A 27222-nucleotide genomic window follows, 5' to 3' on the forward strand; every position below is an offset into this window, starting at 1 on the left:
TTTAATATTGAAATATGAATATAAGTATTTCATATACGTAAGATAAAATGCTTACTTATATTTATAGATAATTCAGACGTCATTATGAAATAGCCCTTTACATTGTATCTTTTTAAAGGAACAGACGCCGTTCCATTACTCGATGCTGATCTTTATTAGGGAGTTTTTTTAAATTGCATTCTTACTGGTTCACTTCTACCTATTAAAGTTTTGATGGTTTCTTTGTTTTTTTGCTTATGACAAACAAAATCGATGGAGTATGGCATGGATTATCTCCTAACATTTTCATTTTTCTTTTTATTTATTTTTTCTTGATTTATTTGTTCTTAATTTCATTGTTTATTGTTCGTTTATTTATTCTTGATCTATTCATATGTGAGAAATTATACATATACAACAGCCTTGGCAACTGTTGTATTTAAACTTGTTAAATATATGAAAGAAATGAATGAAGAGGGTCGCGTGGTCCATTGGTTAGAGCATTGGACTCATAATCGCAAGGTTGTGAGTTCGAATCCCAACTCTGCCATTGTCTCCACTTCGATAAAAAAGGGTGGTATCTGTCATCTATAACGTCAGCCACTATGACTGATTAACTTAGACGTAAAATGTTTCATAGGTAATTGCTTATATACCAGCTTGGCGTTTACCCATCAAAATGCTGTCCTGCCGATTTCCTACGGGAGTTACCACAAACAGAAACAAACAGAAGAGAAGAATGGTAGGCGTAGCTTAAATCAAGGTTTCTCAGAGCTACCTGCCCTTTTGAAAAAAATTGGTGATGCCGAAAAATGTCTCTGCAGGGAATCGAACCCGGGCCCACAGCTTGGAACGCCGCGGCGCGCTGGTGCCTTAAACACTAGACAACAAAGACGGGTTAGTGGCTAGGGCGACCCCGAATCGACTGACCGTCAGATAAACAGATTTTCGACACTATTTCAATTCTTAATTTCCTTTGTCGGGTGGGGGCCCCAAGCTTGGGGCCCGGGTTCGATTCCCGGCAGAGACATTTTTTTCGGTATCACCAATTTTTCCAATAGGGAAGGTAGCTCTGGGGAACCTTGATTTAAGCTACGCCTACCATTGTCCTCTTCATTCCTTTCTTTCACATATTTAAATACAAAAGTTGCCAAGGCTGTTGTTCATGTATAATTTTTCACATTTGTATATGAATTGTACTTCATCTAAGCAATAACTTTGATCCAGCTGGGGGCATGGCGGTTTGCCATTGTTTAAAACCCACCTACACCCGTCAAAGGAAATTTAAAATTGGTATCTATTATCAGTCGAATAGGGGTCGCCCTTGCCACTAGCTAACCCGTCTTTGTGGTCTAGTGTTTAAGGCAGCACCGTTCCAAGCTTGGGCCCTGGTTGAAATCCCGGCAGAGACAATTTTCGTCATCACCAATTTTTCCAAGAGGGCAGGCAGCTCTGTGGAACCTTGATTTGTTCTCTTCACTCAATTATATACTTATATATATATCAAGTTAAATAGGGCAGAAAATAAATATTTGGTAAGAAGACAAAGACATTTAGAATAAAGATTATCTTTTTAATACGTTTGATAAAAGTGCAACTTAATCTCATGTATGATTTAGTTACATAATCAAGTACATAGGCGGCGGACGGGGAGGGGGGGGGGGCGTCCCCCTAGATTTCAGGTGGGGGACAGTACGCCCCCCCCCTAAAAAGAAAGAGGAAGAAAGAAAAAGGAAGGAAGAAAATAAGGAATAAAGAAAGAAAAGAACGGAAGGAAATGAAGTAAGAAAGGAAGGAAGAAAGAAATAAAGAAGAAAGAAAGGAATAAAGAAAGAAGAAAGAAAAAGAAAAGAGGAAAGTAAAAAGATAAACGATAAGTGTAGGCCTATACTGAAGAGCTGAAACAAGAAAAAAATGAAACCAATATAGTTGCTTCCTCCATTGTAACTTCTATAAATGTACTACTGTTTTTTACCTTTGGAAATAAATGTTGAATTGGATTGAATTAATTTCCTCATGAAATTGCATATTGTATGAGTTTCTATTGGCATGAGAAATTGAATTGAATAGGTTCCCGTTGCGAATGCTTGCGCATTGCGACACATACTGTGTGGATTGTTGACTTTGCATACAACATACTCAAGGACCCATCCGCATTATTTGCACAGCACCCTGAATTAAAAAACAACCCAAAATTTACTTTGCGTTATTGTTTAGACTTGTATGAATGTTTATGAGATGAATTTCAATAGGTTCATTAACAGCAAACATTATCACCGTTCGCCCCCGCTGGATGGACCAAAGAAACCGTAAAATGTAAATGAGGAAGCAACTGCATTTTAATAGAACTTACGAATCCAGTACTTAATCTGCATTGCGGGGTGAAAGCTGTAAAAGATCAGGATGGGGTTGATAAAGTTAGTTTTCTTGGTTTCGATGCTCCAGATATTTATTCTTGGAATGGCTTCCGGTCAGAAGAATGTTATCACCCTGAATGATGGAGGATATTCGAATGTGCTCATCGCAATCGACAGAAAAGTGCCAGAGAATCTGACCATCATCGAAAATCTTAAAGTGAGTAAGATTCGTAGATCACGTTTTTAATATGCATTTCACAATTTTCATGAGAATATAAACGAACCTGAAAAAGAACGAGATTTTTTTGCGACGTGGCAAAGTCATCTGAGAAAATTAATGTTGTCGGTATTGCTAATTATATGCTACATGCATCTTTTCTATGTATATATTGATATTTAATGTTTTGACAAATGTGTTTGTTCATTGTATTGAAGAAGTGCAATATATGATTACTATGATGATAAAATCATCATCAATGAAATGAAGATTTTTAGCACTATTATTGCCATTATAGTCACCATTATCTCAACATCTTAATCATCGACAACACCATGCACAATAATCTTCATTATCTCACTGTCATCATAATCATTACTATTGTGGTCATCATTACCATTATAACATTGTTATATTCATTATAACGTTGTTATAAGAATAATGATCATGTTCTACATCGTTATCATCATCGCCATCACCACCGCCATCGTAATAACCATTATGTCGTCATACATCGTCATCATCACTACTCATCTTTATCGTCATAATGATTATCATCACCATTATCATTATCATCATCACCAGCACCACCTTTATAATAACATTATCTCGTACTGCATCACCATTATTACCATCATCAGACATCATCAATATTGACATCATATACATCATCACCATCGTCATCATCACCACCACCACCACCAACAACAGCAACAAAACCAACATTATATCACCGTCACCACCATCATCACCAGCATTATCATCAGCACAATTATCTCTTCATCATCATCATAATCAAATCATTATCATCATAGATCAGCACCACCACCGCCATTATAACCGCCACCATAATGACCACTATCTCATCATCATCATCACCATTATCTCATCATCATAACCATCGTCATAACCATTATCATCATCACCATCATCATGATCCTTGCCATCATCGATTACCACCATCACAATTACCATAGGAGCGGACCCAGGATTTTCCAAGGGGGGGGGGGGCAAATTTTTAGGAGGAAAATTCTCAGAAGCCAAACCAAAAAAAAATTCAACCACAAATTAAACATATTTCGTACCCGAAAAAATGACATGCAAAAAAAAAGGTTTTCAACCAATAATTAAGGATTTTTCGTACCAGAAAATAATTGACAAGCACAAAGAAAAAAAAGAGGGGCACACCTCTGTTTTAATGGCATCTGTACAGTACAAATTTAATTTTACTTTTCAAAGGGGGTGGGGGGGGGGAGGCACAGGGGGCCTGATTACCATTACCTCTTCATCATTATAAGCATAATGACAGTTATCGTCATCATTATCATCACCATCATAATTATCACCCCACCAACACACTAACCATTATCTCGTCATTATAACCCTCATCATCGCAAAAAAAAACGTTTTCTCAACAACATCATGTTTGCCATTTCCATGTACCATGATCATCATATCAAGATCAATATCATTTCCAGAATTATCTCACCATCATAATCATTGCCATCACCACTATCACCATCTCCATCATCATGATCCTTATCATCATCGATCACTACCACCATTATCCCGGACATGCCCCTAAATTTTTGTGGAGGTGCCGCGGCCGGGGATCGAACCCCGGATTTTATATGAATAGCCAGGCGCCTTAGACCACTCGGCCACGGCACCTCCATGGCCGAATGGTCTAAGGCGCCTGGCTATACATATAAAATCCGGGGTTCGATCCCCGGCCGCGGCACCTATGCCCGTGAGCAAAGTATTTAATGCTCTTTTATCCTGCCTTCAAATAAATTGAAATGCTATATGCTTTACTGGTAACTTGGTGTCCACTTGTTTAAAAAAAAAAAAAAAAAAATTATCATAATCATCATTATTGCTACCTCATTATCTTTATCATTTTCATGATCGTCACCATTATCTCATCATCATCATCATTATGATCACCACCACCATCATTATTATGCACCATTATCATTATCAATATTATTACTTAAATGTTTTATTCAAATTTTAACTCTTACTAAACTTACCGCTTGTACAGAGTATGTTTACATCAGCATCCCTGCGCCTCTACGATGCCAGCAAGAAGCACGTCTACTGGAAACACATCAAGATCCTTGTTCCAAACACCTGGTCCATCCAGAACCAGTACAGTGTTGCTACTACCGAATCGTCAAGATCTGCTAATATCATCGTCCACGACTTCCCAGATGACGAACCGTACGTCGACAACCCAGAAGGTTGCGGAAAGGGAGCTCTGAACCTGATGCACCTGACGCCAAAGTATATTCTTAACGAGCAGTATAGACACGCCAAGTTTGGAAATACAAGTATGTACATTACATGAACATATTCATCGTCCTTTTTTGTGATGGTGGGAGATAGAGGGCCAGAGGGGTACACGAACTCGCCCAGGACCAAAATCCAATTGAAACCAGTTGGATTTCCAACTGGTTTCAGCTGGTTTCAATTGGTATTAACTGGAATATAACAATTTCCAGTTGAAACCAGTTGGGCAACTGGAAATCCTAACTGGAACCAGTTGGGTAACTGGAAATGATTTCTAACTGGAACCAGTTGGGTAACTAGAAATCCTAACTGGAACCAGTAGGGTAACTGGAGATGACTTCTAACTAGAAGGTGATTAACTGGAAATTAATTCTAATTGGAACCCGTTGGGTAACTGGAAGTCCTAATTGGATCCAGTTTGGTAACTGGAAATAATTTGCGTATTATCTGCCAGTGTGCACAGAATAATTTTTTATGTGATTCATCATCATTTAAATGTATCTATTTAATTCTTTTTTATTTCAAGTACCATACTTGTTTCAGATAAGTGTTTAGAATGCTTATCAGTGAAAACCATGTTCATAAATGTTATAGATTATAATTAAAACAGATTGTAAGATAATTAGTACACCACTAACTGTTACTAAATTACATCAAATACAAATACATATATTTGAAGATCTTTCATATAAATATATATATTATGAAAGTCTATTTTATCAATGCCTCTTACATTGGTATAACTAAACATATAGCACTGCTTCTTTGTTGGCATGAGCAATAGTTAGTGCAAATTCTAATTAATTTGTAACTAATTAAGACATTCCAACTGGAAGTTCCAATTGGATCCAGTTGGAAACCAATTAGTTTCATCTGGTTCCAGTTGAAACCAGTTGCCTCCAATTGGTTTCAACTGGAACCAATTGGTTTCAACTGGAACCAACTGAAACCAGTTGCCTCCAATTGGATTCAACTGGTTTTTAAAGGGAAATTGGAACAGCTCGAACCAATTGAAACCAGTTGCCAGCTGGTTGCTTAATTGGTTTCAACTGGAACCAATTGAAACCAGTTGCCAGCTGGTTGCTTAGTTGGTTTTAACTGGAACCAATTGAAAGCAATTGCCAACTGGTTCCAGTTGCCCGATTGGTTTTAACTGGAGACAGTTGGCAACTGGTTTCAATTGGTTCCAGTTGTTCCAATTTTCCTATTGAAACCAGTTTGCCAACTGGTTTCAATTGGTTTTGCTCCAATTGGTTTCGATTGGATTTTGGTCCTGGGCGTGTGCTCAAAGTAGTTTTTAATGTTACATCTTAGCATAAAATTAATTCCTTTCCAGCGCTTTTGGGAAAAGTGCAGTATACTACTACTACTACTACTACTACTACTACGACTACTACTACTGTACTACTACTACTACTACTCCTACGTAACTACTATTACTACTACGACGTCTACTACTACTTCTACTACTACTACTACTACTACGACGACTACTACTACTACTACTCTTACGTAATTACTACTCCTACTACTTCTACTACTACTTCTACTACTGCTACTACCACTACTACTACTACTACTACTGCTACTACTACTACTACTACTACTACCACTACTACTACTTCTACTACTACTTCTTCTACTTTTACTTCTAATACTAGGGGAGAAGAAGGGGGTTGGTTATTGTATGATGATTTGACATTGCTCATATATTTAGATCTTATTTAGGATATACATCCCTATTGAGAAACATTTGAATGGGTTCCGATAAAAAAGTATAACTATAGATATTTCCTTATGTGTGTGTGTGTGTGTGTATGTGTGTGAGGTGTGATGCGCAGAAAGAAGTCATTCACTCTATTATGTGTATTGTATACAGAAGTTAGAATTGGAAATAATAAAGACAAAATCATGATAAGATTTTTGGCTGCAAGCCACGTACCTCCAACTGAACGATATACCCTCCAATAGGCTCATCTCTTGATTTTTTGCGTTGGTATACATATTGAAAGAATATTTTTCTTCATCTCCTTGGTGATAGGTAACGTCCTAGTACGAAGCTGGGGGTACCTCCGCTGGGGATTGTTCCCGGAGAACTATGTGGGCAAAGGAGTCGATTATCCTTTGTACAACACGTCAAGTAATCATGGTAATAGCGTTATCCCAGATGAAAATAGGACCCAGGGGACCCGGTGCTCTCTCGAAGTCAAAGGAGAAATACTGTTTCCAAATAAAAGTAATTGCAGTAAAAATAACCTGGGTTTTTATCATGGAGATTGCCTCTTTTTCCCTTATGGTGATGAACGTCAGTCTGAGTCAGCGACAGCTTCCCTTTTGTTTGCGACCAGAGATGTCCATATAAATTCGGTAAAGTGTTCTTCAGTTCATTCGTATGATTATTATCTTAAATTCATGCACTATCCTATCGTGTCTAATACCGTCTTCACACTGGTTTTCATATTTATCCCGGTGCTGCCGCGGGACGGCGACACGGCTATAAATGCATTTCACAGTAGAAAAGTTATCCCGGCACAGTCCCGTGGTAAATTTCATGTATCCATTCACAAAGCAGCAGGTGGTTTTTATGACCTCCCTAACAAAACACGTTTAGGCTTAATACTTGAGGGCGGAGAATCGAACCCTCGTCCTTCAGATTGAAAGACGAAAGTCATAACCACAAGACCACGACGCCCCCACATACAGTACACATATCACAAATGGTTTATTCCGGCGGTTGTAGCGTGTGTCTTCCCACTGAAGGAACACCGCGACAGTCGCGGGGCTGTCCCGCTGCTATTACTATTAGTCCGGGGCTGGGAGAGTTTATTCAGCTCAGGTTTGATGGTCCCATCATGTTGGCATGATATCAGTGTAGTATCCCGTAATTAGTAACCATCTGGAACAAAATTACTGGAAATTGTTTTTTGACTGATTTGAGTAGGTATGTGTGTCAATATTTTCACACAAAAAATTAGGAGGAATACGCCGTTGGAGAAAGTGCCTTTTTTAAGGTCAAAGTTCAATGACCTTTTTTAATATACTGTATCACGGTATCTCCCAGATAAAATATTACAGGTTGGTGATCATGGTGTCAAAATGGACTGATTCTTACAGGAAGATCAAACAAATTGAAATTAAGTACCCAGAATGCATATCAAACAATAACATTTAAGGTAAAAGCCTTTGAAAGATCATTGACCTTTTATTTTTACAGTATCTCTGAGCTGAAACGGCACAGGTTGGTGATCGTTGTGTCAAAATGCACAGATTCTTACATTCTTCAAATAAGATAAAGTTAATCAACTAGAATGCATATTAATCCATAAAGTTCAAGGTCAGAGGTCAGTGACCTTTTTACATAGGCTATATTTCGTATAATGGTATCTTTGAGATAAAACGCTGCATGTTGGGGGTTTTGGTGTCAAAAAGCATTTTTCGCAAGAAGATAAAAAGGCACAAAATAATCATAAAGAATAATACTTCACCTTTGATATCCAAAGTCAAAGGTCAAAAGTTAATAAATATGTATATATCCATGCATGATTCCCCAAAAAGAAATTAATCCATTATATTCAAATTTTATTTGTGAATAATAGAAAGAAAGATAGCTATTTGTAAGGAAAACTTGGATCTTTAGTAAATTCAATCAGAAATAAGGATAGAAAATGGCCATGAAAAATATATTTAGAGGTTAGAGGTCAATCAACTTTGTCTATAACGTCAGGGAATTTTAGTTAATAGGTCAATATAATATGATTGTGGCATGTAGGTATAGTGATTCTGATGGAAAAACGACTGACCTGCGTGGAAAATGAACTCAAATTTAATAGTTTAATCCATGACCAATGGTGATGTCAAAATACAAGTTCGAGGTGAAATTGAGATCAAAAGCAATATACATGTATATTGTAGTAATACATTGCCAAGAGTGTAAAAAAAATCTTGTATGATACAATTTGAAATGGTGAAATTGTCTTAAATGAGTAGCAGCATCTAAATAGGCATTTTATAAATTTAAATCAAGGTACTAATTTCTCTTTAGCAATAGGTCACTAACCTCAAGTAATCAATAATCAATACTATAAAACTGTAATCTGTACATGGAAAGGATATGCCTAACTCTTATGGCAAGCATCATCCCAGAACATTTTTATGTGGCCAGGGACAGTGATGAAGAATTAAAATAAGGCAATCATTAGAGTTGCAGCTTTTTCCTAGTAAATGAAGTTAAGTGTCTCAACTTCAGCAAAGAGTAATAAACTCTTGAAAACCTTCTGACTTTTTTAGGGCTTTGATGTGGCCCATTCAATGAAAGCCTAACATTCTGTCAAGGGATATCAGACCAGGATCTATACTATTATTAATATGTTGGACAGCTTGACTCAAGAACTAGAAGTGGTGCTGTAGGAGTTTTGTTAGGTCGATGGATGTGTAATTCTGAGCCATTATCTTCTTTTGAATTTTATCATTATATGCCTAATTTGTGCATGATAACAATAAATTGTTCTGGACCAAGCACATGATCCTTGTACAAACTGATACCTAGTAGAAATAGCATCATTGGTGACGTACGGCAGAGAGCAGATATGAAGTTTTGTACTGCAGCATTAACATCTCAAGAGATTCCGGCAGCTCGCAATAAAAGGTAATTAATAATAATACGGGAATGTATATTTGTTGAAATTGATATACATGCCATTTACTACATGTATGACCAAAGCTGCAGCTATAATGATGACCTTCATTTCATCTTCGTCATCGTCCTTTGTTTTTCGGAAATGCTCTCAGATGATGCTAGCTGTGACATGAGAGATAGACCTATCCATTTTCAGAAGATTAAGCTTATAGTCTATAGTATTTACTATACATGTAGTAATGAGGTGAGTGGCCTATCGCTGGATTATGATGCATTAAATGCTGCTACTTAACATAAAAATCATTTCAAATTATATACTTGATTTCATTTTTTTATTGCTTTTGGCAATGCATCGCAGTATATGAAGAAGTGTTACTTGGTTATCAACTTTTTAAAACTTAATTTCTGATATTTTGGAAAGGGTTCATTGACCTCTGACCCCTAAATACATTCTCCATGACCTTCATTATTTCAGACTGAAATTATGGAACCTCCATATTTTCATTACAAATTAGCCATCTTTATTACATTATTCACAAATAAAATATGAACACGAAGGATGATTTTTTGGTTATTTTATGTCAAACAGATTATATATATATATATATATATATATATATATATATATATATATATATATTGTAAAGAAATGGATGAAGAGAACAATGGTAGGCGTAGCTTAAATCAAGGTTCCCCAGAGCTATCTACCCTTTGGAAAAATTGGTGATGCCGAAAAAATGTCTCTGATTCCCGGCAGAGACATTTTTTCGGCATCACCAATTTTTCCAAAGGGTAGATAGCTCTGGGGAACCTTGATTTAAGCTACGCCTACCATTGTTCTCTTCATCCATTTCTTTACAATATTTAAACAAAAAAAGAGTTGCCAACAGCTGTTGTACATGTTACATATATGATAATTGTATGAAAATTGTACACATAAAGGGAAAGAATAATGTAATTGCTGATGCTCTATCAAGAGTATAAAAAGTGAAATTATTCATGATTTTGACCAAGTGTGTCATTGGAAGAAAACATTTTTGATGTTCATTTATTTTAACATGTTCATTAAGTACTATATCTTTGTACATGATAACTGTAAACAATTTATCAAGATGAGTTTGAACAGTTAAAAGAAAAAGTAATCTTAAAGAAACCTTTACTACGGTAAAGCTTTCTTTTCCCTGGTGGGGGAGGTGTTACATATATGAATAATTGTAAAAGAATTTTAAAAGGCAATTACATTTATCTATTAGTTATTTCCCTTTAAGGATAGCCAAGAATTGTAAAGAACATTCCAGGATGTCTTTTTATTATGCAGGCCTTGCCTATTTAAAGGCCAAGGAGTTTTATTGTTGAATAAGGAAAAGCCAAACAATAGAATTGTATTGGTAGTGGAAATGAATAGGCTTAGGTATTTTGTTTACACTGTTGATTTCAATGAGGTCATTCAAGAGTGTTCTGGATTTTGACTGCTCCTGAAAGGAGAAAGTTCTTTTGGAAGACAATTCTAGAAGCTTGTAGATTAGTCGAAATTTGAGAATGATCTAGAACACTTGTAATTAGTATAAAAGCTGCAGATTTTTCAAGATGATCATCACATCATATTAGATCACACCATCACATCATATGAGAGCAGGAGATCACATCACATCATATGAGATCACTTCACCAGATCAGATCAGAGCAGTTTATGCATCAATGAACTGTTTGCAGTTATTTTGAGAAATTATCAGTTCTCATCGAGATCATCAACATCATCAACCTGTTCAATGAACACGCTTCAACCCATGGATTGCTGAAATTGACTGTTAATCATCATCAACATCGTCTTCACGGACATTTCAACTCGTTGCAGTGACTCTTATTATTCATCGGACTTCAACATCAGTTTCATCATCGCCATCATTGTGAATTTTCGCCAGTCAACTGGAATTTTATCATTTGGATTATTACTTGGATATAGTATCATCACTTCGGGATTTTACATTGGACTATAACAGTGAACTATAACCCTGGATTGTACATCAGACACTTCAAGAGATTTATGTAAGATCATTATTTGTTTTATTTATGTATAATTATTTCCTGTAATAAAAAAAGAGAAAATTAAAAATCAAATTTAATTGTTATTTGTTGCAGTATCGTAACAGACGAAAATGTAAAGCTTTACATGTTTGTATTTCTTCTCCCATACGTGTACTGTATCAAAGCAATAGCTTCGCTCCAGCTGAGGCATGGCGGCTTGTAATTGTTCAAAACTCACCTTCACCCGACAAAGGAAAATGTAATTGGTATAGTGTCGAAAATCTGTCTATCTGACGGTCAATCGGATCTGGCTCGCCCTAACCATTAACCCGTCTCTGTGGTCTAGTGGTTAAGGCACCGGCGTTCAAAGCTGGGGGCCCGGGTTCGATTCCCGGCAGAGACATTTTTTCGGCATCACCAATTTTTCCAAAGGGTAGATAGCTCTGGGGAACCTTGATTTAAGCTACGCCTACCATTGTTCTCTTCATCCATTTCTTTACAATATTTAAACAAAAAAAGAGTTGCCAAAAGCTGTTGTACATGTAAAGCTTTACACACACACACACATATATATATATATATATATATTATCCTATGATCTTGGATTTCAAGGGTGAAAGTTTATACTTTATACGCAGTTTGGCGTTGTTTAATCTTCTTGTACAAAATTCTTTGCATTTTTGGCACCAAGATCACCAATCTGCGGTGCTTTAACTCAGACACTCTTTGGTGTTATGATTAATCTCTAGGGTGTAGTTTCAACACCTTAGGGTGTGGTCCTCTATTAACACCAACTGGTGTCAGTTTTAACAACACGGTTTTTGCAGTGTGCCTTTTCATCTCGAAGATACCATTACACAATACGGTATATAATGTAAAGATGTCATTGACTTTTGAAAAGCTTTCACCTTGAAATTTATTGGTGAATGTCCATTCTAGGTACGTAAATTTATTTTATTTGATCTTGTAAGAATCTGTACGTTTTGACACCATTATCACCAGCTTGTACCTTATCATCTCAGATATACCATTATACGGTAAAAAAAGGTCACTGACCTTTGAAAGGCTTTGACCTTGAATTTTATCGGTGAATGTGCATTCTGGGTAATTAATCTTATTTCACCTGATATTCTTGTAAAAATTTCTAAATTTTTAAAACCATTATCACCAACCTGAGCCTTTCCATCTCAGAGATAACATTATACATTTTTATATATGAAAAGTTCATTGACCTGTGACCTTGAAAAGAGCACCCCCAACCCGTATTTCTCCTAACTTTTGTTTGGTAAATGTTGAAACCCATACCTACTCAAATCAGTTGACAAATCATTTCCAATAATTTTATTCCAGATTGGCTATTTTGGGGTCTAATTCAGGGATACTAGTCCTATTCCCTCAGGGGTCTGACGAAGTCACCAACCCCTTTTTGTATTTTGCCCTTTTTTGAAAATTCGCCATTTTAACCTTATTGAGGCAAAAGGCGTTTCCTCTTTGCAGTAAACCACTTTTATTGTTTTGTAAGCACTAGGGGATGAAAAAATAGATTTTCCTATAACAGCTAAATATAAAGAAATGCTGGCACAGCAAAGCCTATCCCCTCAGGGGTTTGCCAAAGTCACTCATCCCTTTTCCATATTTGCCAATTTATGGAAAAATCTTCCAATTCGGAGCCCTAATGGTTGCAGAAATGATTTCTGATATATATATAGTAAGCCACTTTCAATGTCTTAAAACCACTTGGAGACGAAAGTGTAGCCTTTCCTCTATCTGATTCATAATTATAAAGGAGTGCTGGCAAATTTAATCTTACCCCCTTAGAGGGCTGCTGAATTCACCCACTCCTTTTCCCTATTTTGCCAATTTATGGGAAAATCTGCCAATTTGGAGCATCCCCCGCCCCATTGAGCCAAAACGGTGTTTCTGCTCTTTAGCAAACCACTTCCATTGTTTCGTAACCACTTGGGGGTAGAAAAGCAGATTTTCCTCTATCAGCTACATAAAGAAGTGCTGGTTCAGCAAAGCCTATATCCCTTAGGTTGCCGAAATCTCCAAATCGTTTTGCCTATTTTCCCTCTCCCTATTCAGGCAAAAAGACATTCATGCTATATGGTAAAGTCACTTTTATTATTTGGAACCACTTAAAGATGAAACAATTTGTTTCGTCTTTCAGCTACATGTAAAAAATGCTGGCACATCGACGCTATTAATTCAGGGGCTGCCGTGTAGTCACCCAATGTTTTTGCCGATTTTGCCTAATTGATAGAAAATTAGTCAATTTTAGCCCACCATTGAGGCATAAGATGTTTCTGCTATAGAGTAAAGTCACTTTAATTTTTGAAACCACTTGGAGATGAAAGAGAAGACTTTTTTTTCTATCAGCTACATATAACAAATTGTTAGCACATCGACGCTTTCCCTCTTAATAGGGGCTCCAAATTGACAGATTTCCCCATAAATTGGCAAAACACGGAAAAGTGGTGGGTGACTTCGGTATTGTAATTTTAGTATAGTGCGATGTGGCAGGTCAAATGGCTTCATTTTATTTTCATCTTGAACTTTAAGATCGAGCAGGCAGAAAGTGTCATTATTTTGGGGTACAACAACACGTGACTAGCATGTGATAGTTTTCGTACCTAGACCCTTTCATTTTAAACGATGAATAAAGTCCAAACAGAATCGAATCTACGCATTTAATGTTAATAGTAACAATGTTCTTGTAGTATAAATCTTTGTTTACTGATATTTATGATATAGCTTTAGTTTTAGAAAGCCAATATGTATAGGAGTCCGTAATTGGTTTGATTTGCAATCGGGTCTGAGCACATAGTATACACTATCGTCGTCTGCTACGTAAACTAAATGAGCGAATAAGACCAAAACTAACCATTATGTTTATGCAAATTAGAACACTTTCTCCTCTTTTTAGATTTTTTTTGCCTTTAGTATGGTCTTCTATGGACCTCAAATAACGTTCTGAATTGGAATAAATTCTGTTGCAATTTGTTCCAAGTGAAAAGTTAAAATGACTGGACTGCATGTCGGAAGCAATTACGTTCGGGCACCTTAAAGCATAGCCCCGCAAAAGAATGTCGAAGGTACTCCACCCCTATCCGTAGCTTGACTATTAAAATACCATGCTTTTGGAGCCCTCAATGTGACAAAATGAGGCTTCGGTTAGGTATAAAAACAACTTATTTTCTTGATGCTACATGCTACACCTTCTATATACTACATGTAAAGAATCGCTGGCACATACACTGTAAAAACTGTGATGTTAAAACCGACACCAGTTGGTGTTAATAGAGGACCACACCCTGAGGTGTTGAAACCACATCCTAGAGATTGAACTTAACACCAAAGGGTGTAAATGTAACAACAAGAAGGTGTTGTAATAACACCTATAGGTGTTAAACTAACATTGTCAATTTAACACCGGTGTAAAATAACCAGAGTGGTCCTCTATGTACACCGAAACACACCACAGTTTTTGCTGTGTAGAAGCCTACCCCATCAGGGGGTTCCCGAAGTCACCCTTCCCTTTTCCGTATTTGCAAATCTGTTGAAAAAAATCTGCAAATTTGGAGCCCCCACTTTGGAGCCCCGCAAAAAAAAGTTTTTTTGCTACGTGATAAAGGCACTATAATTTCTTTAAAGCCACTTGGCTATCAGCAACATGTAAAGAAGTTCTGACACATTGAGGCCTACCAACCTCAGGGGGCTGCTGAAGTCACCGACCGCCTTTTCGTATTGTGCTAATTTATTGGAAATTCTGCTAATTTGGAGCCACTGAAGAGGGTATGCGTTGATGTGCCAGCACCTTTTTTATATGTAGCTGATAGAAAATAGCCTTCTTTTTCATTCCAGGTGGTTCAAAAATAAAAGTGACTATGTAATAGAACCATCCTTTGCCTCAATGGTGACTCTAATAATTAGGCAAAGTCGGCAAACAGGACTTAGTATTCTGCAGTCCCTGAAGAGGATAGGCGTCGATGTGCCAGCACTTCTTTATATAAAAAGCTTCCTCTTTCATCCCCATGCCAAGGAGAGTTCAAAAATAAAAATGTTTTTACTTCATAGCAGAAATATCTGTTTGCGTCAATGGGGGCTATAAAACACTGCGAATTTTCCAGGAAAGAGGGAAAATAGGCAAAAAGGTGGGGTGACTTTAGCAGCCCCTGAATTGAGTAGCGTCGATGTGCCAGCAGTTTTTTGCATGTAGCTGATAGAAGCGATAGTTTGGTTCGGAGTTATAGCGAGGCGAGGTTATCCGGGGAAATTTAATGCGGGTCCGAGAATTCACACTGAACATGCTGAAGGCAACACCGGTACGGCCTTGGACAGTCAAGTTGCTGTAGCGGTGTCTGTGGCCAGTGTGAAGACGGTATATATTGGAAAACAAAAGCAACGAAATTGTCTTTGCATTACAGTGAAGTTTTATCTGATCATTAAAAACTTTTATCTGATGATTCTGATAACTTTTATCTGATAATTTTACGGGTTATTCCCTTAATGAATTATACATTCCATCATCTTAAGCAAGGCGCATTTATTTATATGGAATTTCTTCGAAGAATATAATTTTAAATTTCTCATAATATTCCAATAATGAATTCAGAACTTTGCTTCACTGCAATCATTTTGTAAAGAGAAAGGTTCAAATCGACTTCAAGTTGCAGTCGATGATGACGTCAAAATGATTGAAATCGAATATGCTTTCATTACTACGGAGAGGCTGGAAAAAGTGTGGAATTTCATTTTTAGTAACCATTCGGAACTTTTATTGTTAAGATTTTTATATGTTGGAATGTTCATATAAGATATTTTTACTGTGCTATTCTTTAAGCATCGAATGGCAACGAATCGTGAAGAGTGTATTGGGCTTAAGTTTTCACGGGTCGTGTGGTTCAGTGGTTAGAGCATTGGACTCATAATCGCAAGGTTGTGAGTTCGAATCCCAACTCTGCCATTGTTTCCACTTTGATAAAAAGGCTCGAGAGTGATATCTGTCGTCTATATAACGTCAGCCACTATGACTGATCAATCTAGACGTAAAATGTTTCATAGGTAATTGGTTATATACCAGCTTGGCGTTTACCAGCAAAATGCTGCCTGTCGAGTTCCTACCGGAGTTACCACAAACAGAAACAGAAACAATATATACAACTCCAACTCCCCATGCTTTACTATCTGATAATAGCATAACATTGTTTATTTAAATACATGAACATTTCATATTGACTGGATATCGTAATTGCACATGAAAACAAACACTCTTGATTGTTATTAAGTTCTTTGTTTTAATAAGTAATGCATCTAAACATAATTATATTGCCATTTTATACCAATTTTTTTTTTGTATAGGCCTATTTGTAAACCCCGGCTAGTGAGGAGAGCTTCATAACAGAAACTATATTTTTTCTTTTAGTTATCCTCAGCCACGGGTCGGTGGTAGTTTCTTCCTCTTGTACATATTCTTGTTGTCTTTTGCAGGGAAATAAATTATATAAATAAATAAGTTAGATTTTAAACATGCTTTAACAATATTTTCTGATCAAGGTAGCATTCCTTTGTACTTGATAAATAGGTAAATTGCCAATCCGTGTATTGCCATTCCGTCCACTCACCACATCACCTACCTTCATTTTATCTGATGGCATTTCGTCCATCAACATTTCGTCTACCATCCATTTCGTCCAGTCACCATTTTGTCCAATAGCCATTTCGTCTAATCATCAGTTAGTCTATAACCATTTCGTCTACCACCCAGTTTAGTCTAATTCCATTTAGGCTAATGCCAACTCGTCCATTAATCAATTCCTGTAATGTTCATTTAATCCAATAGCCATGTCGGTTGTATCAGTTGGTCCAATCTCCAAATCGTCTACTTATCAACTCGTCCACTCAGTGGCGTAGCCCAGGGGGGGGGGGGGGGCCTGGGGGGGCACGTGCCCCCCCCTGAGATTTGGTGTGCCCCCCAGGTGCCCCCCCAGAAAAATTGGCAGAGCAAAAAAAAAGGGAGAAAGAAGAAAGAAAAAGGAAAAGAAGAAGAAAGACAGAAGAAAAAAGAAGAGGAAAATAAGAGGAGGAAGACGAGTGAATGACATAATAAGAGGACTTGCAATTAAAAAAAAAATCTTTTCATGTTACTATATAAAATTTTTGCTGGCGCTTCGCGCCATAATTTCCTGTTCGATGGTATTCATATCTTGCTCAATAGGCTGATGTGGAGCAAGTTTTGAAGTCAATATGCAAAACATATGTTAGCTCGGACATCGAGCTTTCATTATTTTTTTTTCATTTACAAATTTAAGTGCTCTGTAAAATGTTCGTTTTATGGTCTACATATCAGCATTTTAAGTTCACGCTGCGTGGTCACATTGTTTAATTTGCCAAGTTCATATTGTCTACGTGTATTCCATAATGTTCAATTAAACAAATGTATTCAGAATGCCCAGATTCTAAATCTAAAACATGCGCGATAGCCTGCATGTTCTTTATTCAAAATGTACTTAATCCAGTTTTACATCAGAATATCATGCTTCACGATCGCATTATTTATGATACCCAATTGACTATATCCTATTTATGACTTACAAAATATGAATAGAGTGTCCCACTTTTAGGTCTAAAATCTCAATTTTCTTCCTCTCGCACTTCGCGCTCGCATCAATTGTTTAGTTACATACCTATCCCATTAATTAATACAAAAAGTGCTTAGAATGACCATTTTTTAGGTCGGAATTTCAAAAAATTTGCTCGCGCTTCGCGCTCGCATTATTGAAATATATACCGTCTTCGTGGGTAACTGTAAGCAGTCCTTAACAGGTCCCTTTTCGATAATGCTAGAACAGTTGATAAAAATTTCTGTTCGCGCTTGGGGGTACATACGAATCTTGTTCAGGATCACACATAAGGCTTATGAGATTATTTTATGTTTATGTTGTTTTATAAGAATAAAACTAAGAAGTGACTGATATAGGTGAAGATAATTTCGGGCCCCGTCCCCTATTGGCGAAAGTCGGATCCGCCCTTGTGGACACATACACACACACCGGAAAAATGGCCGGTGCCCCCCCCCCTGAAAAAGCAAGGACCCCCCAGTGCCCCCGGGAAAAAAATCCTAGCTACGCCACTGCGTCCACTTGCCATTTCGTCTAATTATTTCGTCCACCACCCATTAGGTCCAATAATCACTTCGTCTACATGATCAAATCGTCTAATAACTTTTTCGTCCAATCTAATAACCATTTCGTCCAATTCCCAAATTGTCCGCTAGTCATTTTGTCTAATAGCCAATTGTTCCAATAGCCATTTTGTCTAAACACAAATACGTTGCGTTATCTGAGCGGGGTGGCGAAATGACTTCTTAATTATACCTTGAAATAATTTAAGATAAAATAAATGATGATAACTATGCCTACCGTCAGGAATGGAATGATGCGCTACGGTCCCTAACCCCGGTCTCTCTCTCTCTCTATCATGGACTGGTTAAACATGATAACATTCATACCGGATCCTTTGATTTGGAATTTAACTTCCTCATTTTTTTTTCTTTTTTTAAAGTGCACACCTAAATTGATAATCATTATTGATAATAATAGTAAAAATAGTAATCAAAAATGATAGTACTAATAGTAATAAATAAGAATGGTAATAATGATAACAATAACAGCTGCACAAAAAATGAAGGGGAAAAAGAGAGAAAAGTGGGAAAGGAGGGGGAGAAAATTGGATAGGTAAAATAAGAAGAGTAAGAAAAGGGAATAAAACGTGAGGGTAAGACCTGGAAAATATAAATTCTTCCATTAAACTTTTCGCTAGATCGTTCTCCGCGCTGGCATTGCATGTTCGATGGGATACATTATCTTGAGTGAGAATATTGTTATAATGGAGCTTAAATTACTGCATAATTATATAAAAGATTAACAAAACAAATTGTATAAATTAATAAAAAATTCACAAGAGCGACAGGAGTCGAGTCAGCAATACACAGGCGCCGAACAGGGCTGCTAGGAGTAGACTATTCATGATTGTAGACGAAATGATGATAGGCCGAGATTACATTTGGACCTATAGGTGATTAGACCAAAATGCAATTAAAACAAATGATTGTTAAAGAAATGGGTTTAGACTTAGTGAAAGTGGACCAACTGCAGTTAGAGCAAATGAACATAGACGAAACGAAAGTAGACTAAGTGGTCATTATACCATTTGTCTTTAGACCAGTTGGCTATTGGAATAAATTATATGAAAATGGACAAAGTGGCTATTGGACCAATTGATACACGATGCAGTTAGATAAAAATAGACGAAATGGCTATTAGACCAACTGGCTATTTGACAAAATGGTAATTGGACGATGTAGATAGTGGACCAACTGATGGTAGACGAAATGACATTAGACCATGTGGTGAGTGGACAAAATGGCAGTAGACGGAATGGCAATAAACCGGTGAATGAAGGAATAACTAACACATCAGATGACTTTTAATTCAAGATTTGGACCCTGTTATTTGATAGTCCACCCTAATCTCGAATCCATGACCGATCAATAGTACTAGTGATAAGCCAGTTCGTAGTTCCTTTCTGCGCATGATCAAAAGATTCTACGCATGATCAGAAGAAGGTCATTTGTACTAAAGTGACATGGTGCTTCAAAATCTAATGAGATAAGCACCAACTTTGATGTCTTGATGATTCATATATTCTTTTGAATTGTCGTTTTCATCTACATCCACAAAAAACAACAATGCTTCCACGAACGACTGGTATTCCACAGTTTGTCAAGTACATTGTGCAACATGCTAAGATATGCATTCAAAGTAGGAATGCAACAAATACCTTCATAAGTGTTCATTGGTTTGCTATTCTAGTCACCTGGTCTATTCAATTCTTCAATCTGCTATGTAAGGCAACCTTACGTAAGATCTTGCTTTGAAATCTGCCTATAATGATGAAAGAAATGAAAGGTAATTTGACCAAAATTGCCCATGAAGTAACTACGAACTGGTCTATTAAGAAATTTGCCTGTTATTAACTAAATAATACTTTGGTTCCCACTCTAACGATTTTCACCACGATTAAACCGGCGTACTAAATCATGAAGCAATCGTAGTGACCTTATAAGATCGTATCAGATCATATCAGATCAGTCGTGGCAATCGTACTAACCGTAGAGAAGTTTTGAATAGTTCAAAAATTTTCTCTATCATTACGAAGGGCCAATCGTGGCTTTCGCGTAAGGAATCGCACGACTAGTTGACACGAGGTATTAATCAAAGTAAATGACTAGTCACGTGAAGCATTTCAGCCAACAATAACTGATAAGAATAAGCATATATCACCATTCATATATCATGTGGCATGTTTTAGGTAGAAGGATTCTGCGAGGATGATGATAATCAGTCGGAGGGGAACCGACACAATACCGAGGCTAAAAACCTAATGAATCACATGTGTGAAGGCAATAGTTCATGGAAGGTCATGCGAGACAAAACAAACGACTTTCCAGATTATGTCCCAACAGTTTCTAACACCACACCGGATTTTGAGGTCCTCCAAGTCTCTCAGGTCAGAAGTGTCGTCCTTGTGCTTGACATCAGTGGTAGCATGGCAGTAAGTCTCTCTCTGTTACCTAACCCTGCTTAATTAACATGTGACTGAACTGGCATCTCTAATCCTCATCCCATTATATAAATCAACTTAAAATAAAGCCCGCTATAAACACAGACACTGACCACTATACCATTTTACATTGGGAACGCACTTATCTTTGGTAATACAGTGCTATCATTAAGAACGTTACATTTTGGAAAAGCTATCAAAAGTATTTTGTTATTGGGAGAAGCTTTATATCTTCTCAATTTTCTGGGATGCACGAGGAACGCATCCTACATTACTCTCATATACACGCACACCCATAAAAATTTACACACACACCCACCCAAGTACACGCACACACATAGCATTTAACCCAATTTCAAACAATAAAATGTTCAAATATCCTCAAAATATCTATGTACGTGTTCAACTCTAATGTACAGATCAGTGGATGTATGCGTGCGTGTACTGTCTGTGACTTATAGCAGTGTATTCTTTTATGCAGGGGAATCGATTTAACCGAATGATCCAGGCGTGTACCGATTACATCTTTAATGTAATTCCCGTAGACAGCAAACTCGGAATTGTAGTTTTCGGGGCCTCATCTCAAATAAACAAACACCTTATGGATATAACTTATAGAGCTTCACGCCAAAGTCTAGTAGAGGCATTACCAACACGTGCCCCAGGGGCATCGACGTGTATTGGATGTGGAATCTTATCAGGCATTGAGGTAAACCATGTAATATCTGGGGGTGCTATACAAGGATTTAAGTATTACTTAGAGCATGGACCCCCGGGGGCCACTTCCATTTACGAGTGGATACCATGCGCGACCATGGGGTCTCGAAAAGCACCCTAAACACGTACTTTCCATATTCTGAAAATCAGGCGCGTACGCAGGATTTTTGAAAGGGGGGGGGGGGGGGTTCGAGCTGATTTTTTTTTAATCTCCCGCCCAGTCTCTAAAAAGTGATGAGCGGGGGGGGGGGGGGGAGGTGATTTTTTTTTTCTTTTTTTTTCAGCGCTGCAAATAAGACAATAACATTTAAGTGGGGATGGGGTATGTAACAGTGCGGTCATGACCCGCGAGCGAGCAGAAATGTTCTCGTTTTTGCGTTGAAAACATAACCTTTTTGTCAATAGTTTGTTGGTATCATAGTCGATGCTACATGTCCTTCGGATCGTAGCACTCATGATATGGCCTTGATCAGAACACTAGAAACTTGAGAAATGTCATGAATAATTACGAGCGAGCGGAGCGAGCGAGCTGAAATGTTTGCGTTTTTCCGTCAAAACATACAATTCTTCTCAATAGCTTGTTGGTAATGATTACATATTAGTTGATGATACATGTCCTTCTGCTCGTAAGTCTCATGATATGGCCTTGATCAAGAGACTAGAAACTTAAGAAATTTCATAAATGATTACGAGCGAGCGGAGTGAGCGAGCCGAAATTTTCGCGTTTTCCCGTCAAAACATACATTTCTTGTCAATAGTTTGTTAGTAAATCAAGTATTAGTCGATGCTACATGTCCTTCTATTCGTAACACTCATAATACGGCCTTGAACAGGAGACTAGATACTTATGGAATTTCATAAATTATTACGAGCGAGCGGAGCGAGCTAACCGACATTTTAGCGTTTTCCGTCATTTTGGTTTTCATATTGGTAAAACATATTTTGTAAGAAAGCGTATGTCTTTGTCTTGGTTCACTTGTATTCATAAGTATACATCATGATAATCATGTATGGCCTTGTTAATGGCGATACCGTGATCATGTCGGCGACATGCGGAAATAAAAGATATAATAAAATGGAGCGAGCGAAGCGAGCGGAAATTTTTTCTGTGTTTTTTTGTCGGAAACATGAGATTCTGTTCATTATTGCTGTCATATACATTATTGGGTAGGGGAACTGTCCGTAACCAGACCAAGGAGTTATCAGGCGCTTGCCCGATAACTCCTTGACCAGACCGACCTCTGGGGAGACAAGCAAAAAAAAAAAAAAAAAAAGGGGGGGGGGTTTGAACCAACTTAACCCCCCTTGCGTACGCGCCTGCTGAAAATGCACCCCTTAAAGGTCAAGTCCACCTCAGAGAAATGTTGATTTGAATTAATAGAGAAAAATCAGACAAGCACAATGTTGAAAATTTCATCAAAATCGGATGTAAAATAAGAAAGTTATGACATTTCAAAGTTTCGCTTATTTTTATAAAATAGTTTTATGAACGAGCCAGTTATATCCAAATGACAGAGTCGATGATGTCACTCACTATTTCTTTTGTTTTTTATTGTTTGAATTATACAATATTTCAATTTTTATGAATTTGACGATTAGGACCTCCTTGCCTGAAGCACAAAATGTTAAAATAATGGAATTCCACGTGTTCAGGGAGGAATGAAACTTCATTTCACATGACAATGACGAGAAAATAAAAATATTTCATATTTCATATAATAAAATACAAAAGAAATAGTGAGTGAGTGATGTCATCAGTTCCCTCAATTGCATACCGACCGAGATGTGCATATAATTGTTTTGTGAAATGAAGCGAAACTTTAAAATGTCATAACTTATTTTTCATCCGATTTTGATGAAATTTTCAGTGTTATGCTTTTTGAATTTTTCTCTTTTTATTCAAATCAAGTTTTTGTTGTGCGGACTTGTCCTTTAACAAGTATTGGCGTGTGAAACCCTACTCTTAACAGGTATTGGAAACAAAACGATATGTATTGGCAAGTATTCCCTAAATTGTACCCCTAAACAAGTACAGCGACAAGTCAATGTTATTGAACGGACGTCGGTCGTCGGTTTTACCTTTACCTACATCATAGGGTTTAGTATATGTAATACAGCCCCAGCTCCCATACCTCGCGCAAATCGTACTCTAAACACGTAGTGTTGACTCTTGGGGCAAAAAGTACATCCTTTATAAAACAATTTAGTCTTAAATTTTTTTTACCCTCGCAAATTTAACCCTAAGCACGTAGCTGACCTAGCGAAAATAGATACCCCTTTTTCATTATTTTAGTGTTTTTGACACCCTTATTACGTTACGTACGTACGTACGTAACGTGCCCTATCTTGAAAAAGACATACATTTTACGTTTTTTTTTTTGGTCGCGCATGGTATCCACTCGTCAATGTAAGTGGCCCCTGGGCATGGACCTTACAGTCACACTTAAGTTTCCAGTTGCGCGCTGTATGAAAGTCATCACCGCTTTGGTTTAATCATGCTACGAGGAGGCGCGTTTCATAGTGAGTATTATCATGATTATAGTAAATAAAATCTATGTGAAATACCTCTCAGTTGTTTTTCACTTTTCTCAGTTTCAAATACGCTAGTACACGAAGAACAAGTCTTTACCGTTTACCAACTTTAGAGATTTCACAATGCGACCAATCAATTACATAAATTAAACTTGTTTGATCTGCTCCCTGAAACGCTCGTACTTTCAGTAGACTGCAACATAAAGGTGATCGTAAAGTTTCGAATGACTTTTAAGAAGGACTGGAACATGTTCTTGTGCAAGAAAATCAAAATTTTCCCAGTTATTTTGATAAATTGCGACTGAATTCTTTTATTTACTATTAGCGAATTTTGGCCAAGGAGCGACAATGAGAATTTCAAACAACAGAGCTCATATTTCATTTTAGCTGATATGAAACCGAAAGCTTGATTTTACAATGAAGTAAACACAGGACAAAACATTCACATTCAATGGCATTTCGAAGTAAAAAGTGATTTTCACTAAAGTCAAATATCTTATTATTGTTTTCATCGCACCCATGTTCATTCCCCATTTCTTTTGTGGGGAATCATCAAATCTAATTATAATGACAGTTTTCTAAAGAGTGCATAGATAAAACCTTGAAATAGAAGGTAAATAGTAACTGCATAATTTAAAATTATTAAGACAAAAATATTGTCAACAAAGAAAACTAATTCAATTTGGATCACCCATTCTTGTAGGAAATTTGTTATATCTATTGATAGGTCTCTGAAGTATATTCCTTTTATGGTGTTTCAGGTACTCGGCTCATATTCAAAAGGTGGATACATCTTACTTTTAAGTGATGGCGGTGAAAATGCATCTCCATACATCATAGAAACAATCGATGAAATTGAGAGCGCGGGTGTCATCATTGATACGGTAACCATAAGTAACTCGGCTGATCAGCAGATGGAGGACTTGTCCAGGAACACTGCTGGCAGGTCCAGTTTCTGTCTTGATACCGGGACCGGAAACTGTTTAATCCAACAGTTCCAGGATACAGTATCGACCAGACCGGATGTGGGCGTCGGAAAACATCTCATTCAGGTTTGACAAAGAAAATCCAATATAAAACAAATAATCCACAGCATCGACAGGATCGAGGGGATTAAATTACACGCATTTGTTAACTTTTAACTAATTTGGACTTTTTGAAAGGAAACTAGTGCGGATAATTATTCTAATGCCCAAGAAAGATGGCAGTCAGTCGGCAAGCCCTGAAAATTTAGCTTCTTTTATTCAAGTGATATTGATGACTAGAGGGTTTTTGCATTGTTAATGAGCTATGCGGACGAAATCACCTCTTTTTATTCGGCCATTGCTGCTCTAAATATCAATCACATGTCATGTTTTTGGTATCTTCATAAAGAAGAAAATTCGTTCTTTCAGGTCATGTGCCTGGATTTTTAAAAAGATTTTTGTAACATAGGTGAAACTTTTGATCTAAAACATGAAACAAATTCATTTTTTTCATGCAACAAAACTTGTTGTATTTACACTTAATTTCTGGTTGGACTCAAATAATTTTTTAACTATGATAAAGCTGAAGATCTAAGCGTTGATATGATATATTTTTTTAAAGAAGAGGTATCTTAGATGGGTCAGCAGCCAGCTTTTCATAGGCCAAGTACATTTAGCAGTTTAAAAATAAGAATACTGCGCTCTGATTGGTCATATAGACCACACACCCACGCAAATTCCAATGGTCCCAACCTGGGCCTCTGCAATGTCACACACACCATGTGGTAATCTCTTCAAATAACCCGCGCTTGTTGCTTTGAAAACACTATCCAACCAATCAGAACTCTGGATTTTATGCTACTCAGCAATTTCAGAAATCCCGTCTTGCATATTTGTGGAAAAAGCTGACTGCTGACCCATCGTCAAGAAGGACATTGTAAGAAGGTATAGAGTTTGCGCTTTCTGATGATGTTAATAATGTTTGTGCCTAAAATACACAAATTTGCACAATTTGCAAGAGAAAAAAGAGAAATAAAATTCCGTTTGAGACATCTTGTTATGCCTAGAATTCACTTATTTATCAAAACATTTTATTCAAAAGCAATAATCAGTATCAAAGAGTAACGTTTACTCTTTCATAAGGTACAAAAATAATCAATTTTACTCAAGGAGCAAGTGGCTAATTTCTTAGTGAAACAAAGTCTCACAATTCACAAAATTTTGCAGGGACATGGATTCAGCCACGAGAGGACTTGGACAAACCTTGCTCATTAACACAGGGGCTTGCAGACTGACTGATGGTGCATTCGTACAATATGTTTGATAAGATAGTGATATGGACCTTAAAAGATTGGTCACGTGGTAGATTTTAGCCAATCATGTAATCACCATTTTTTTATTCAGTCTATCACACATTTACTTTTGGTTGCGATATTGAAATCTCAATACCTTTTTCATATTTTATGCGTCATTGGTTTTCTTTGTACAATTTGCGAAATTAATGTTGACATTGCGTAAATATTTTGAATCTGGCTTCAGAAATTCCCGATCATTAAATTAAGGATTTCTCAGCTAAATTAAAAACCACAGTACCCAACAAGACTTTTAGCCATTCGTGATATGTTGATGTATTTCATGTCGTCATGTAGATACACTATTTGGAAAATATAATCACTTTTACGTGAAATAACTGAACTACAATAGAAATCGATCGCAATTATTCTTCATATACTCATGAATATTTATAGCCAGGATAAAGTGATTAATCATTAATCATTCGTTGTAGACAAAAATAGAACGTAAACAGGTAAATGAATTCTACAATGATAGCAAAGCACTGACAGTTTTGGTTAGTGTCCGTTTTAACAGAATGACGAA

General features: G+C 37.0%; 1 protein-coding gene across 1 annotated transcript; it reads left to right on the forward strand.

Annotated features, from left to right (window-relative positions):
• Window positions 1–2439: 2439 nt before the first annotated feature.
• LOC121413126 (calcium-activated chloride channel regulator family member 3-like) lies at window positions 2440–25437 on the forward strand. The gene is made up of 5 exons (XM_041605889.1): window positions 2440–2553; window positions 4598–4886; window positions 6887–7212; window positions 20879–21121; window positions 25141–25437. Exons 1-5 carry the CDS (start codon window positions 2440–2442, stop codon window positions 25435–25437), a joined length of 1269 nt encoding a protein of 422 aa, XP_041461823.1.
• Window positions 25438–27222: the final 1785 nt, after the last annotated feature.

This window comes from Lytechinus variegatus, chromosome 4, assembly GCF_018143015.1.
Source record: "Lytechinus variegatus isolate NC3 chromosome 4, Lvar_3.0, whole genome shotgun sequence".
In the NCBI taxonomy this organism is placed as follows: Eukaryota; Metazoa; Echinodermata; class Echinoidea; order Temnopleuroida; family Toxopneustidae; genus Lytechinus; species Lytechinus variegatus.